Here is a 14,110-nt window from a genome sequence, read left to right on the forward strand (position 1 = left end):
TCTTAGCACCTTGAACTGCATATGACATCATCACTCTGGGACATGGATGATCACAGTGACCTGATATTAATGAATGTTTAAGTTGAACAAAATACCTAAGTCTTCCAAATCCTATACACATTTTTTGAAGTTAGATTCATATTATCCTTTAAGATATCTATTAGCGTATCAATTTGAAGAGATTAGATAAAAGTTGCACCACTATCTACATCACTTCTCTCTTCTTCATCCCCCCCCCCCCCCATAACCACATGATCCACCTGGATCATGCCAAAATAATAATAATAATAATAAAATCCAAATAAGAAAAGTTAAGTAAAGAACCATTATGTTGCTGTTCATAAAGACTTGCAAACAAATAAATAATGACTTTCAGAGAGAGTATTCACCGTATAAAATCAGCTATCCATGTCTTCTTTTTCTTTTTAATTATTAGAATATACATAAAGAAGAATTACTGTTTCTTTTTTTCTCTGCTAAGACTTACAGTCAGATAGTTATTATAACTTAGTAAAATTAAAGTACAAAACCCATAAGGAAAAGTATTACATTACCTGTGATGTGGAAAAAACAAAATAGTTGGGAGACGGTCTGTCATAAATTCCCATGGAAGATCATTTCGAGTGATATCAATTCTGTTAAGAAATGACACACTGATGAAACATGCAGATGAACAATCTTTTTTTTCCTAAAACACCATTTTGGGGATTACAAAGAGGGAAATGCAAGTAACTGTGAAAGTAAGTTTGAATGTGTTATGTTGAAAATACATTGCACTAATGAATCAGCAAAATTATTTGCCAATATACAAGATGATAAATCTCAGATTAACAATTTTTTGCCAGAAAAATATGTACAGTATTCCAACTGCTCTCTTGGCAATTAAAGTACACAATCACTATGTATACACTTCCCTGAAACAGGCAGACCTGCCTACAAACTTCAACGTGCTACTGAATTTTTTCTTTTTCAGTAATTTGTTCCTCAATACAACTCCACAAATATTTTCCTTAAATATCTGGTTTGGAGAATAAATTACTTTGCTTCTTCCGAGGACAAATGCATTCTAAATTCTTCTAAAGCTCTATGTAGAAAGGAAAACAAGATTTTGTGAATGAAGCACTTGTTCAACTGCTTATGTGTTTTTTCTTCTCTGCTTTTTTAGGTTTCCCTTGATTATAAATAAAATTCTTATTACAATAATTTTATTATTAAATAAAAAAAAAGACAATCACAGAAGTAACACTACAACAAAAATAGTGGACCAAACAACAGAAATTCAAAGTCAACAAAGAATGGATGCATGTTTGAGAGTAGCATTATATCTATGGGAACAAAGCAGTAATTATAAACAGGTAATAATTCCAGGTTTTTAATTAATTTTTCCCAATATATGTCTTGCTGCCACCTGAAGTAAATTCAGTCAGAATAAAACAAAGCATGCAATTGGAGCAGAGATTATAAGTATTGATGTATTATCAAATACATGAATAAGAATGTTTAAATTGTACTGTAACATGTAAAGCCCTGGAAATGCTAAATAAAATCATGTAATATGTATCAATTATAAATATATACAAGTATATATAAAATACAAGTATAAAAAATATAAGTATGTGCATATATATATATAAAATTTCTCAAATACAGTACTACAGGATATAATTCTTTGCTACAAATAATCAGAGGTGAAAATGATTTTCTGCTGCTGTTTTACTGATTTACTTCCCAAATTAAACTTCATGAATATTCACTTCATTCACTTTTATTCACTTCATGAAAAATCTCACTGATTAAAAATTCCTTATAACCGAACTGCAGATATACCACAGTGAGATTGAAAACTACCAAATTTATACAGAGGAAAACCAAATAATGCATTCAGAGAAAAATGAAACACAACATTTACATCAAGTATTGCAAGAGTGTAGAGAGAAAAAAGTAATTATTTTCTAGGCCAATGACCTCAATGAACTTGCATTATTGTAGAGAGATTAGAGTCTTTTTTACCTTGCCACAGTGAAATTATCTGGAGGCAGAAGCCGAGCGAGTTGAATAAAGATATGATTAAGAGAAGCACAGAATCCGCACCACTGTGCATAATAGAGCAGCAAGACATTCTGGAAAATGAAATGGAGAAGAGTTTGATTACCTATTGTGGTTAATCTGTGGTAAAGAAGGATTAGTATTCACAACATTTAAATTCACTGGAACCCTTAAAACATGAAAGGAAACTATATCCTAACATTGACGCACATCATAAACTATTTCATGCTGCCTTCTGTCTCCCAGGTTAACACAGAATTTCTTGGGAAATTCTCTTTCCATAAATAATTCTTTGTATTTTCTCTGTTTATATCCCTGTAAATGACAATGCATCAAACCTTCTTACACTTCTCACGATTCTTCTGCAACCTTAAATTCTTATGTATCTTACAGCAACTGTAAACTTTGTGGGGCCTGGGGGGGAGAAAGGCGTAGGTACCTAGCTAGCAAAGCAGGCATTAGGGTTGCTGGCTGCCAATTACTGCAGATGTATACATTTGCTGCAGTTCTCACACCTAAGGGATACTAATCCATACATCACATCTTTAAATAAATCAGAGTAAATTAATTACTCTTCAGCAAGACATCTTACATAAAACAATTTCATGGAATGCGATTGGAAAACTTTTTATTTATTTTTTTGCTGTGTGTTTTCAAATAATACTTTAGTTTTAACACATTTTCTTTTTTCTATTACATCTGCTTTGCTTAAATTTTTAAGTAAGTTTAAAAAAATGTGATACATAGGAAAAAAATGTAGTATATTTATTTATTTTCAGGTATGAAACCCAGAAATCAGAATGTTCTTTAGTGTTATCTCAAACCTGAATAAAGGAAACGGGAGTGCGGGAATCGAGTCAAGGACAAAGCACAGTTATAGAAAAGAGAAAGAAAAAAGAATGAGTCCCCTTCTTCAAAATTGTGAGCAATGATTTGCAAGGAATTCTTTCAGCAATGAGGTGTACCTTTTCATTTGAAAGCACAGTATCATGAAAGGTGCTGGTAGTCACTTCAGTGATTACATGCTGTATGCGAAAACGGACTGAAGTGTCATCAACAAGATGCCTTTTCAAGGGGCTATAGAGAACGCTGAAGTTTTTTATGAAGTTCTCTGAAATAAATTGATACATAAAGTTAATTCACAATTTTGGCAGTTTTTACTTTTGTATTTTCTCTCAAATTGTTGAATTCCAATTTAAACTTGGTTTCAAGTCACTATTTGAGTTTAGTAAGAACTCAAGCAGCCACCACTGATGTGAAAACAATATAAAACTTTTTTCATTTGCTCATTTCAGTCTTTTCATTTGCTTCTTTAATCTTTAATCTCACTTCTACTCCTGTTCAATGTACTATAATAATAACCTTTGCCTACTAATCTAACTATGCACCTGTTCAGTCAACAACAGTATCCTCTCACTATCTTTCATTTTATCCATACTGCATAAAACTATTTAGTCCTCATATTAAAGGTTCTACTTAATTCCACACTTGTTTGCATTTACTATTTTTAATTACTTTCCCTATGATTCTTTTGCTTTAGACGAAAAACTGTGCTATTCCCATGCCAGTATGACTGGCCACCTTCAGTTCACTAGTGGCTGTCTTCATTCCACTTCCTCTTTAATATCAAGATATTCAACAGTAGTTGGTCTGTGCTAAAAATTTACAACAAGCTCCAAAACTACCTTCAGATATACCACTTGGAGCCTAGAACACATTCTCTAAATCTCTGCAAGATACTACCTATATAAACTTTTTCAATTTAGATAAACATTATCCTATGCACTGTAAAATAAGAACATTCAGTAATCAAGCAAAAGATGCATTAAGTACACTAAAAATAATTATTTTATCTAATAGAAATGTTTTGTGCTGGTATTCTCAGTCCAAAAACTCAGACCAACTAAAAACAGCACCTTTGTACATACATACAAAACACCAGATTATCATATTTATCTCTGAAATATAACTCTATTGCTCTTGGTATTTACTATTCAGCATTAATGAAACTCTCACCCCAGAACAAAATACAGCTTTTATACTTCTAGATCACCGGATTTTGAATGTGTATGCATGATTAAATAATAAAATAATAACTGGACAGGACTAATTAAAAGACATGAAGACTCCTGAATTTTTAGAAACCATTTATAAAACCTGAAATCCGTATTTGTGTAAACACAAAGTTTTTGTGTAAACTGATGCTTACTGAAATACAGTAAAATAAAATAATAATAAAAAAATAAAGAAATCACATGAATCCTTGACAAAATATTTGGGAGAAAAAAAGTTTCTGGATGTTCAAATAACTCAGAAGAGAGATCTACTGAGTGCTACTCAGCAGAGCAACCCTTGTCCTGCTCAGGAAATACTGTGAACAGAAAATAGTTTGAGACAAAATACTGAAAGCACAAAGGGGAAGCAAATTTATTATCTCCTCACCTAAATCTTAATTTCTCCTAAGCATCCATTTATGGTCCCCAACTTTTTTTTTTTCTCCATAATGCTTTTTGGGGCAGGGGGGGTGGAAAAAGAATATAGTGCTGGGTGGAAAACTTAAGAACAAATGGCCATGTTCTGATTATGTTGTGCATACTTTTGTATGAACTTATGAATTTATTGGCAAAATGCAAATATAATTTAATGCTGTAAGAATTATACTGATAAACAATCTTGAACAGTTTATCTCAATACTACGTTCACCTGAATTTATTTCCATGTTTACTTGCACTTTTAACATTAAAAAGCCCTGCATTTTTTAAAAGTTGACTCAGTTTTGCACATCAGCATGGCAGGTAAATATATGTGGTTAGGCACCTTGCATCTTACCCAAGTAATTTGGGAATAAAATCAGAACTGTGAATACGGTCTTTTTTTCCTGAATACAACTGCCTTTTTTCCCCCCTCCACCCCAGTTCAGCCAGGAAATCCAGTATTAACAGATTTAAACAAAAGCAAACGAGAGCTGTATCTGACAACACACCTGCTTTTCAACATACATTTAAAATAATTTCTAAGTCTGAGGACAAGAGGAAGGGCTAGTTTCTGTAGGTAAGTGGGCAGTATCTCATGAAATTCTGGGAAATTTTAGTACACAGAGCACCAACATGACAGAACAAAAACCAACATGTGTCTTCTCTAATATCAAATGTGTTAAGATGTAGTGATTTTTTTTCCACTAGCACATTAGTTTAGATTTTACCAATTCCTTCGATGTATCAGGCAGTCAAGAGTCACACATTTCAATCTTTACTTCACTTAAAGCAGGTTACTTTTGGTAAGTGAAATTTGGTTCATGCAAATAGTAGTAGAATACATACTACTGCTCGGTCAACTACTAAATGGAATAGAATAAGTAAAGGTTAGCAATGTTAACTATAGTCTCACTTTGTAAGCAGTCATTTTCAGAATGGCATTAAGTCTTTCACACATGAGCTTAGTTGCAAACTTGTTTTTCTTATTTCAAGCATTTGTATAATAGAAACCATACCCAGGGTAGATCCAATAAGTGACTGATTTTGATCCAGGACATAGTGCACTTCTTCTTTCAAGTCAACAATGGCAGCAAATTCCTTAAGATGAGTAGATCTTGATGCTCCTAATCTCTCTGCATATATCCAAAAAAGATTTGAATCCAGCAGATAGAGATTCAAGGTTTTGTTGGTCCTGCAGCTCAGACCAGTAATGTTAGTGCCACTAATATGAAGGTGAGGAATAAAACAATTCCTATCCTCAATGTGAGGAATAGAATTCTGGATGTCATCTTTATCTTTCTTCCCATGGGAAGAAAACACTACTTTAGGGGTCTGAAAGATGGTTTTCTCAGAACTAATGAAACTTAAAAAATGCCTATTTACTGTCCTGCAACATGCAGTGTAATAGTTAAAGGGACTGTAGAAACTTAAGAAATTGCTGCATTCTATGGTATTTGATATAACTTGAAAAAAGGTATGCTCCTGGAGGTAGAAAGAGTCCAAAGCTGCTTCTATCTCAAAAAAATTACAGTGTGGCACTTTGACTGTATTTGGTTTGACACCAAGGGTCTGGTTAATGCAAAGCTCACAGACATTGTGAGTTCTCGAGATCGAATGCCACTGTGGAAGCACCACTGTGTTACAGCACGGGTACTTGGTTATGGAGAACGTTTCTGCCAATTTTGTATGTGCATCTGGAACATAGGAATTAAAAGCTGGTGAATCATTGTCCCCCATGTGCTGGGGATCTGGTTCAGCCTGTTGGCTTTTGTTACAGCTGTGGTATTCCAAGGCCACTTTGGTAATCTACAGAGGGGAAAAAAAAAAAAAAAAAAAGCAAGAATAACTGCGCATAGTTCACTCAAATGCAGTTATCTGTTACAGGTTTAACAATGTATTATGCATTTTTTAAATAGAATTTCAGAAATAAAATTGATTATACTCTTCTCAGGCCTTCTTACAAAACAATTATAGGAGGCTTTTACTTGATAACGAAGTTAGTTGTTTAGTATGTAAGAATTAAATGTACAGAACTACAAAAATCCAATTTAAAATATTTTCAGTCCATGACATTCATCTCAAGGTGTCTTTACATCATATTTATCACAGTTCAGTAACACTACATTTTAAGGTTAAATCCCACTACTCAAAGAATTAATTGGTACAGGTTCCTGAATTGCCCTTTTTTTCCAGTATGAGGAGAAATTTATTTATTTTAAAGCAATCCCATGTGATAAAAAGATAAAAATTCTTCCTGGTATAGGCAGCACACAACTTTGGTAACTATAATTGCCAGAGTTGAAGCAATGTTGGTATTGACCCAGCCACAACATACAGTTGTAACTCTCCAGGTGTGCTTTGCACTTATTGGTGGGGCGAAGCCTGCCACTCAGTGCAAGTGTTCTGTGCTGCGTCATTTTCTTTTTTTTAACCAAGGGGGAATGGGCACCAAAAAGGCACTTGTATAGACCAAAGAAGGAATTTTCCTCTCTAGGAGATAAATAACAGAACATACAAGAAGGGAAAAAGGAGCAAGTTTTTTCTCACCCTCATCTATCATATTAAATATAATCCAAATACAGAACATCCATACACTGCGCACACAAGAACATTTTGATAGGAAACCTACTTATCAAACACGTGTTGATTACCTCCAGGAGGGCTGTAACAAGATCATCAGTACTAAAATGTAGACTTCAGCAACAGTTTCTGTTAGTCTTTAAGAACACACTGTTAGGTATTTTTGTCCTGAAAGCATATACTTGACCCCTCATACTAAAATCTAGCCTGGAGATTTTGACTACCTATACAGACAAACTTGAGCAGTGACTATGAACAGAAAAACTGATTTGTAATAGGAAATCCCATTTCAGTGAGCTATTACCAGAAAAAAAAATGCCCTGAGCATTCAACATGCAACTTGACATTCTCATTCTGTGAAACTGCCTTACAGTCAAGTGGTTTCAAAGCTTGATGAAACTCACTCCTGACAGTTACAATAAACATCTACTCCTACAGCTAGCTAAAATTAAAAAAAAAAAAGTTCAATAATATCTCTCTATTGGAAGTGAAGCAATACAACATCAACCAGAATAATCTTTATCTTCTTCCATGAGATTGTTGATATAATGTTGATATAAGTAGATATTCTTTTCAGTTGGATGAAATCTGATACAGAACATCTTATGCTACGCTGACTTAATCTAAATAAATGGCACCTGTTACTACAATGCTTATGTTGGGACAAGCATCATTGAATTAAGTCTGCCGAAATAAGACAGATTAGTATAAGAATAATTGCAGTTCTCTTCCAGTCTCTCCTCAAAGATTTCCTCATACCGTAGTTTGTAGCTGACTAAGTTTTATTGTCTATTTCTAGTTTGACTAGATGTTGTACCACAAGTGATTTTTTTCCTCATTGCTTCAGACACTGCAAAATTAATAAGGTCTCCTTGTGGAAAACACGCATTCCAGAACAGAGGTGCTCTGTACACTAGTCAGCGTTGCCTCCAAACCTTTGCCCTGCTTTTCATCTTCCACAAATGCTTGTTTCTTACTGCTGTGTGATCACCAGTGTGATGTACAGCTGTGTGACATACTAAATGGGACAATAGGTTCCAGCTGAAAAATAATCCGGGGGAAAAAAATCAGGTAAGTTAGTTTCTATAACTGCATAGCTACACAGCTACACAAACTCCTGTCCTGCACAGTTCAAAAATGGGAATAATGACAGAGAAAGAAAACTGGAAGGAAACTAAGGAACACACACGGGATATAAATATCATATTAGCTCTGACTATTTTCTCAGTTGGGCTAGAGTTCAAATAATAGTGTCTGGTTTAATTAAAGGACTGTATTTCCCTATGTAACCACCTTTAGGGAAGAAAGAAGATGAGAAGAAATAGAATGGGGTGGACAAAACACAAGCTCTGCAACACTCAAAAACATTCTCAGTCTTTATTTGAATTAAGTCAGCTGCACCAGAAGACCAAAGATCTGCCCGTCTCTCACAGCACTCGCTCAAAAGGAAAAAGTTAAGTTCTTGTTTTCAACAACTGTTGACAGGAGACAAAGGCACACTGTGTGTGGTGCAAACTAACATGCAGGATTCATCATAAAATGGATTAAGAAAGTGTGTTTTTAAAGAAAATTGAATACTTGGAGCAGTGAAATAAAATCCCTTACCTGCCACCCAGAAAGAGAATTTTTGAACACTGAAATACCCATAACAGGAATGTCACAGGCAGCTTGTACTACTGATGCTTATTGCTCTGTTTCACGTGCCTTTTTAAAATGCTGGCAAGTAGCAGTCAAGAGTTAGTCCATTTGGACAAGGGAAAAGCTCTGTCTAAATGCATGCCATGAGGAAGAACTGACAGGCAGGCAGCAGATACTTTGCTAGGTCACTTCTTCAGAAGCATTTAGGCAAGAATCTTTGGGACCTACTGTGGAGCAATTGGACTGATTGCTACTACATGAATAAAAGAGAAAACGGAAGGGGGGAAGGGAGGAAGGAAGGGAGGAAGGAAGGGAGGAAGGAAGGGAGGAAGGAAGGGAGGAAGGAAGGGAGGAAGGAAGGGAGGAAGGAAGGGAGGAAGGAAGGGAGGAAGGAAGGGAGGAAGGAAGGGAGGAAGGAAGGGAGGAAGGAAGGGAGGAAGGAAGGGAGGAAGGAAGGGAGGAAGGAAGGGAGAGAGGGAGGGAACAGCGTTAATTTGAGCCACACAAAGGAGAGAAATCTGAATGGGAAGTATTCTCTACCAATTCCAGAAAACATCTCCAATTAAAAGTAAAGTGATTTCTAGTACCAGATGTCCAAATATAATTTCATTACTATGACAATCAGCTTTGAACCTTGAACTGACACTATGCTGCATAAATGATCCTACTACTGTTACTTGACACAGCAAGAAACAGGCCTATCATCCTTAACAGAGCAGATTAACAAAGGATATAAATATGAAAGGAAGTTTAATATAGAGAAAAAGTATACAGATTTCCAACCCCTCATAATACCAAGAGCTAATTCAGGATTTATATGCTCATGTTCCTAAACAACATCCTCTATTTTCACGGAAGGCAATTTCCATTTCTCAGAAACATCAAATGTATACAGTTATGAAACACATATGCCTTAAATCATTGATTTTTCTCTCTGTAACAGTTAGCTCTATATCTTTTTATATTAAAGTCCAAGAAGACCTGAACAGAAAATTTAAAGTAATTCAAGCTATGTCATATCCAATCTGTACCACAACACACAAGGTAAAAATAGTTCTTGTCAACAAGTCTGAGCACAGTTTACCCCAACAGCACTTCACCCACGTTGGGTATTGCACAGTAGCAGTGCAATTTGTCTCAGAATCCTGGGTAGAGTTCTCAAGTTCTAGCATTTTTTGAAGTTAAAAACTGAAGTTATTTCACTTACTTCATCTAAAAGAGGATGAATTTCTGCCAAGGGATTATAAGGTATAAATATGAGCAGTGCTGGTCCTTTCTTCAGCTCATTGTTTAGAAGAAGACTTTTTCCACCATGAGGTCTCAGCCAGCGTATGAGCATCTCTCGATTTTCTAGAGCCCACTTGCAAATATTCTCAGCTGTATAGTTCATGTCATCGTTTGGATAGATCTTGAAAAGAGAAAAAATAACTATTTGTTTTCACTTACTAAAACACACTGTTTACTAATGAATGCAGTTCTCAAATATACCATGCTTTGTTACTGTATTGCCTAAAACACTCTTTTTCAATTTAATGACACTATTCAGCATGCTTCAGCATTTCATATATCCTTTCCCAAGGGGTAATCTTTCCAATTTCTCATCAGATAGACAAACAATCTTTTAGGCAACAAGACTTCTACCAGGCAAACCCCTTCTATCACTACAACTTTATAATCTTTACTTTTCTCACTAGTATACATTTTCTTTATAAAGAGCTCAATCTCTAAGTCACAAATACCTTGTGAATTTAAACATTATTAATGAAGTATACTGTCCTGGTTTCAGTTAGAACAGAGTTAATTTTCTTCCTAGTAGCTGGTAGTATGCTATGTTTTGGCTTAGGATGAGAAGAGTGCTGATAACACCCTGATGTTTTAATTGTTGCAGAGCAGTGCTTATACTAAGCCAAGGACATCTCAGTTTCTTGCTCTGTCCTGTCAATGGGCAGGCTGGGCATGAAGCAAGAGTTGGGAGGGGACAGACCCAGGACAGGTGACCCAAACTAGCCAAAGGGGTATTCCATACCATCTGACGTCATGCTAAACAATATATAGGGGTGGCTAGCCGGGGGAAGGGGGCCGGACTGCTCGGGGTTAGGCTGGGCATCGGTCAGCGGGTGGTGAGCAATTGCATTGTGCATCACTTGTTTGTACACATTATTATTAGTAGTACTATTATCATCATTGTATTATTATTATTATTATTATTATCCTGACTTATTAAACTGTCTTTATCTCAACTCACAGGCTTCACTTTCCATTTCTCTCCCCCGTCCCAGAGAGGGAGGGGGGAGGGTGAGCGAACAGCTGTGTGGTGTTTAGCTGCCAGCTGGGTTAAACCACGACATATACACACCTTAATAAATTAAAAGCCTGTGTATTACAGTTTTTGAAATATTTCTCAGATAAATATAGATACTACATTTAGTTAAGAAAATTATTTTATTCCACCACTTTCCACTTGTGAACACCCATTTATTTTACATTTGTCCGGGTGACATTATGATCGCAGTGTAACAAGAGTTTCAGTCTCCAGGTGTTGTCTCAGAGTTACTACAACATAAATGTAATACTCACTAGAGATGTGTTGACATGTCTGTGCAAATACACGCTGCCTGAATTCACCAGTGAGATCTCCTCTGCAACATGTTTATCTGTGATCACTCCAAAGCGTATTGTTCCAAGGTAATCTTAAAGGGCAAATTTTCAGTTTTTAAATATAATTATACACACTGAACTTCTCTCCTGAAAGTCTTAGAAGAATACAGATCTTATTTTTAAAATGCAAAAACACCATCTCCTTTCAAAGCAAAACGCAGAAGGATGCTGTGTAAAGGCACAGAAAATCTTACTGAATAGTAACTGCCAGTATTAGTGATGAAGCGAGGCAGAAGAAACACAAGATGTATATGATGTATATTATTTGCAGTAAATAGGCAACACTTAAATACCTATTTTAATATTTCTAGATTTATAAAAGTGCAGGCAGGGCAGAACACTTCTCACATTTATATTGTATAGAACTATCCCAACACAAAACTGGGAAAATTACAAAACAAAATATAGGAGATTAGGTTTTATATCATACACCAAGTCAGAGGCAAAGTAAAAATCAGAAGAATGGTATCAATTTACTTCATTTGCTGACAGAAATATCCTTAAAATATGCTAATCTTAAGTTTAAGAAAGTTGCATCCAGAATTTATGACAAAAGAATTGCTACCAAAAAATTAATGTTCTTAAGATAATATTAAGATAATAAGCATCATAAACTTCTTAAGGAAGTTTGAATTTCTGTGAAATCAACATTGGAAGAGAAACTAGCAGCTTTCTGCTTATTTTAAATAGTTTTGATGAACAATGTACAGCTGTGTCACTACTGACTCATTCAAGACCATTTATTTTCAAAAATCTGTAAGCAATCAGGGTCTGCAAGTACATGCAGTGAAGTTTAAAAATGGGGTTTGTGAAAAGGAAAAGCACATTAAGAATAGTGTACATTACAATACCACTTTATGACCTGATTAAAGAGCACCACAGTGCATTAAACTTTTAAAGTAGTATTTTGACTTAATGGAACGTGGCTTGGTAATCGACAGAAAACCTCAGAACAGATTCCTCTCTGAGAGCAGTGCATCATGAAGAAATGTTTCTGAACACAGATAACAAATTCTCACTAACCTGAGTTGTAAAATAGCACTTAGAAGAGCAAAGTAACCCAGAAATGCATTCAGCTCTCCAGTGTCACGAAAGAATAATAGCTACTAATAAAAGCACATAAAATCTATGCCTGGAATTTACCATCAGCAGAACAAATGTGTTTGTATACTTACTGTACAGAGATATTACTAACAGCATGGTGCTGGTGATTAGCAAGTAGATGACAGAAAAAAAATAGAAGTGCTGCTGCCTGTTACCAACTATCCAGATTTTACAAAAGAAACGGTCCACTGCAGTCTCTGATGCATCAAAACCCACAAGTTCATCAGATGGAAATACTCAAAGGCTGGCTAAGCATACTGACACACATGGAAGGCATTACTCCTCCATTATGAATTGCCAGTCCACCGTTTGTAGTGGCTTTTAAAACCACTGCTGCAGTGGGAAATTGATTCTCTATAATTTTATTTCAAATAAATGTATTCAGAACAACAGAGCTGAGTGATCTATATTAGGTTATTAATTAGCTAAATGGGTATAATAAGCCTGTTCCTTACAGCCTTTTAGTCAAGCTCGCATAGTCTTTAGGAGCACCTTACACCTTTGTATAGAAGATTTAGTGTACAATACTGATGTTTTAAGAAACACTTATAATAAAATCTCTAACACTTATAATAAAACCCAAAATAAAACCTCTAAGAGTTATGAAAACTACACATATTGTATTAAGCGCACTTATTTTCTGTACATATGCATTCACCCCTCTGAACTTGCCATTTCAGTTGTTGCACAAGATACTCTTGAATTCAAATTACTTAAGTGCTAGTCTGATTATGTTACATCTGTTACAGCTACCTTTAGTTTTTTGAAAAAAGTGTATCTTAACATATCCTTGAATTGCAAACTGTCATATACTTTAATTCCATGATGGCTGATCACAAAATATACAATACACCTTTAATGTATGCCGTCTTTACATAGTAATAAAAGATAGTTTCATAATTAGATCAACACTCAAAAGGGACTACATTTCAAGTTATAAAATATTGTAAAGAACCACTGAAGTCCATATGCATAAATTGTTCACAGATGCCTTATATTTTTTAAGATGAAGCTTTTACCTTTCTTTAATGAATGTAAAGCTGACGTAAAGAAAGTTAAATAACCAGGAGGCTGAGGCGAAGCATTGAACTCAAAATATCCTATAACTCCAGGCTGAAAGAATAAAAATTAGTTAGCCAATCTGTTTTCAAGTACACATACATGAAACATAACATTATAAAAAGGCAACAAAACAATATTTACTGAAGAACAGTCATTTTATGCTGCAAGAATATTTTAACATCAAAAGATTGTTTGGAAATCAAACAATCAAACTAAGGATGTTGTTAAACCCTACATATCACAAGAGAGGGGTTTATGACTATTGAGGAATGAGTTTCAAGCTGCATATTTGCTGTGTTAGCTATTGAAGTTCTCTAAAAACAATCTTTGCTTTGAAATTAATTTGAGAATCATAAGAACAATAATCATCATAAAGACTTTTCTCAGAATTGAAATATAAAAGATGATTTTTCTAACTATCAAGAACTTAACATTTTAATTATTTACTATGTTGCATGTAATTAACAACTACATATGAATTTACACTTTTTTTTTGAGTGAATAATTGAACTGCTGAGCCAACTTAACGTCCTATCATTATCAGTCAT

The 14,110-nt window shown here is 34.8% G+C and overlaps 1 protein-coding gene across 1 annotated transcript in view; it reads right to left on the reverse strand.

Moving 5' to 3' along the window:
• Positions 1–14,110, reverse strand: part of TXNDC11 (thioredoxin domain containing 11) — a 29,475-nt gene that overhangs the window by 1,319 nt on the left and 14,046 nt on the right. Inside the window, 7 exon segments of the mRNA XM_032197367.1 lie at positions 555–635; positions 2,011–2,120; positions 3,012–3,157; positions 5,537–6,326; positions 9,946–10,146; positions 11,316–11,428; positions 13,520–13,613. Coding sequence (XP_032053258.1) covers positions 555–635; positions 2,011–2,120; positions 3,012–3,157; positions 5,537–6,326; positions 9,946–10,146; positions 11,316–11,428; positions 13,520–13,613 — 1,535 coding nt within the window.

The sequence above is a fragment of the Aythya fuligula genome, chromosome 15, assembly GCF_009819795.1.
Source record: "Aythya fuligula isolate bAytFul2 chromosome 15, bAytFul2.pri, whole genome shotgun sequence".
Lineage (NCBI taxonomy): Eukaryota > Metazoa > Chordata > Aves > Anseriformes > Anatidae > Aythya > Aythya fuligula.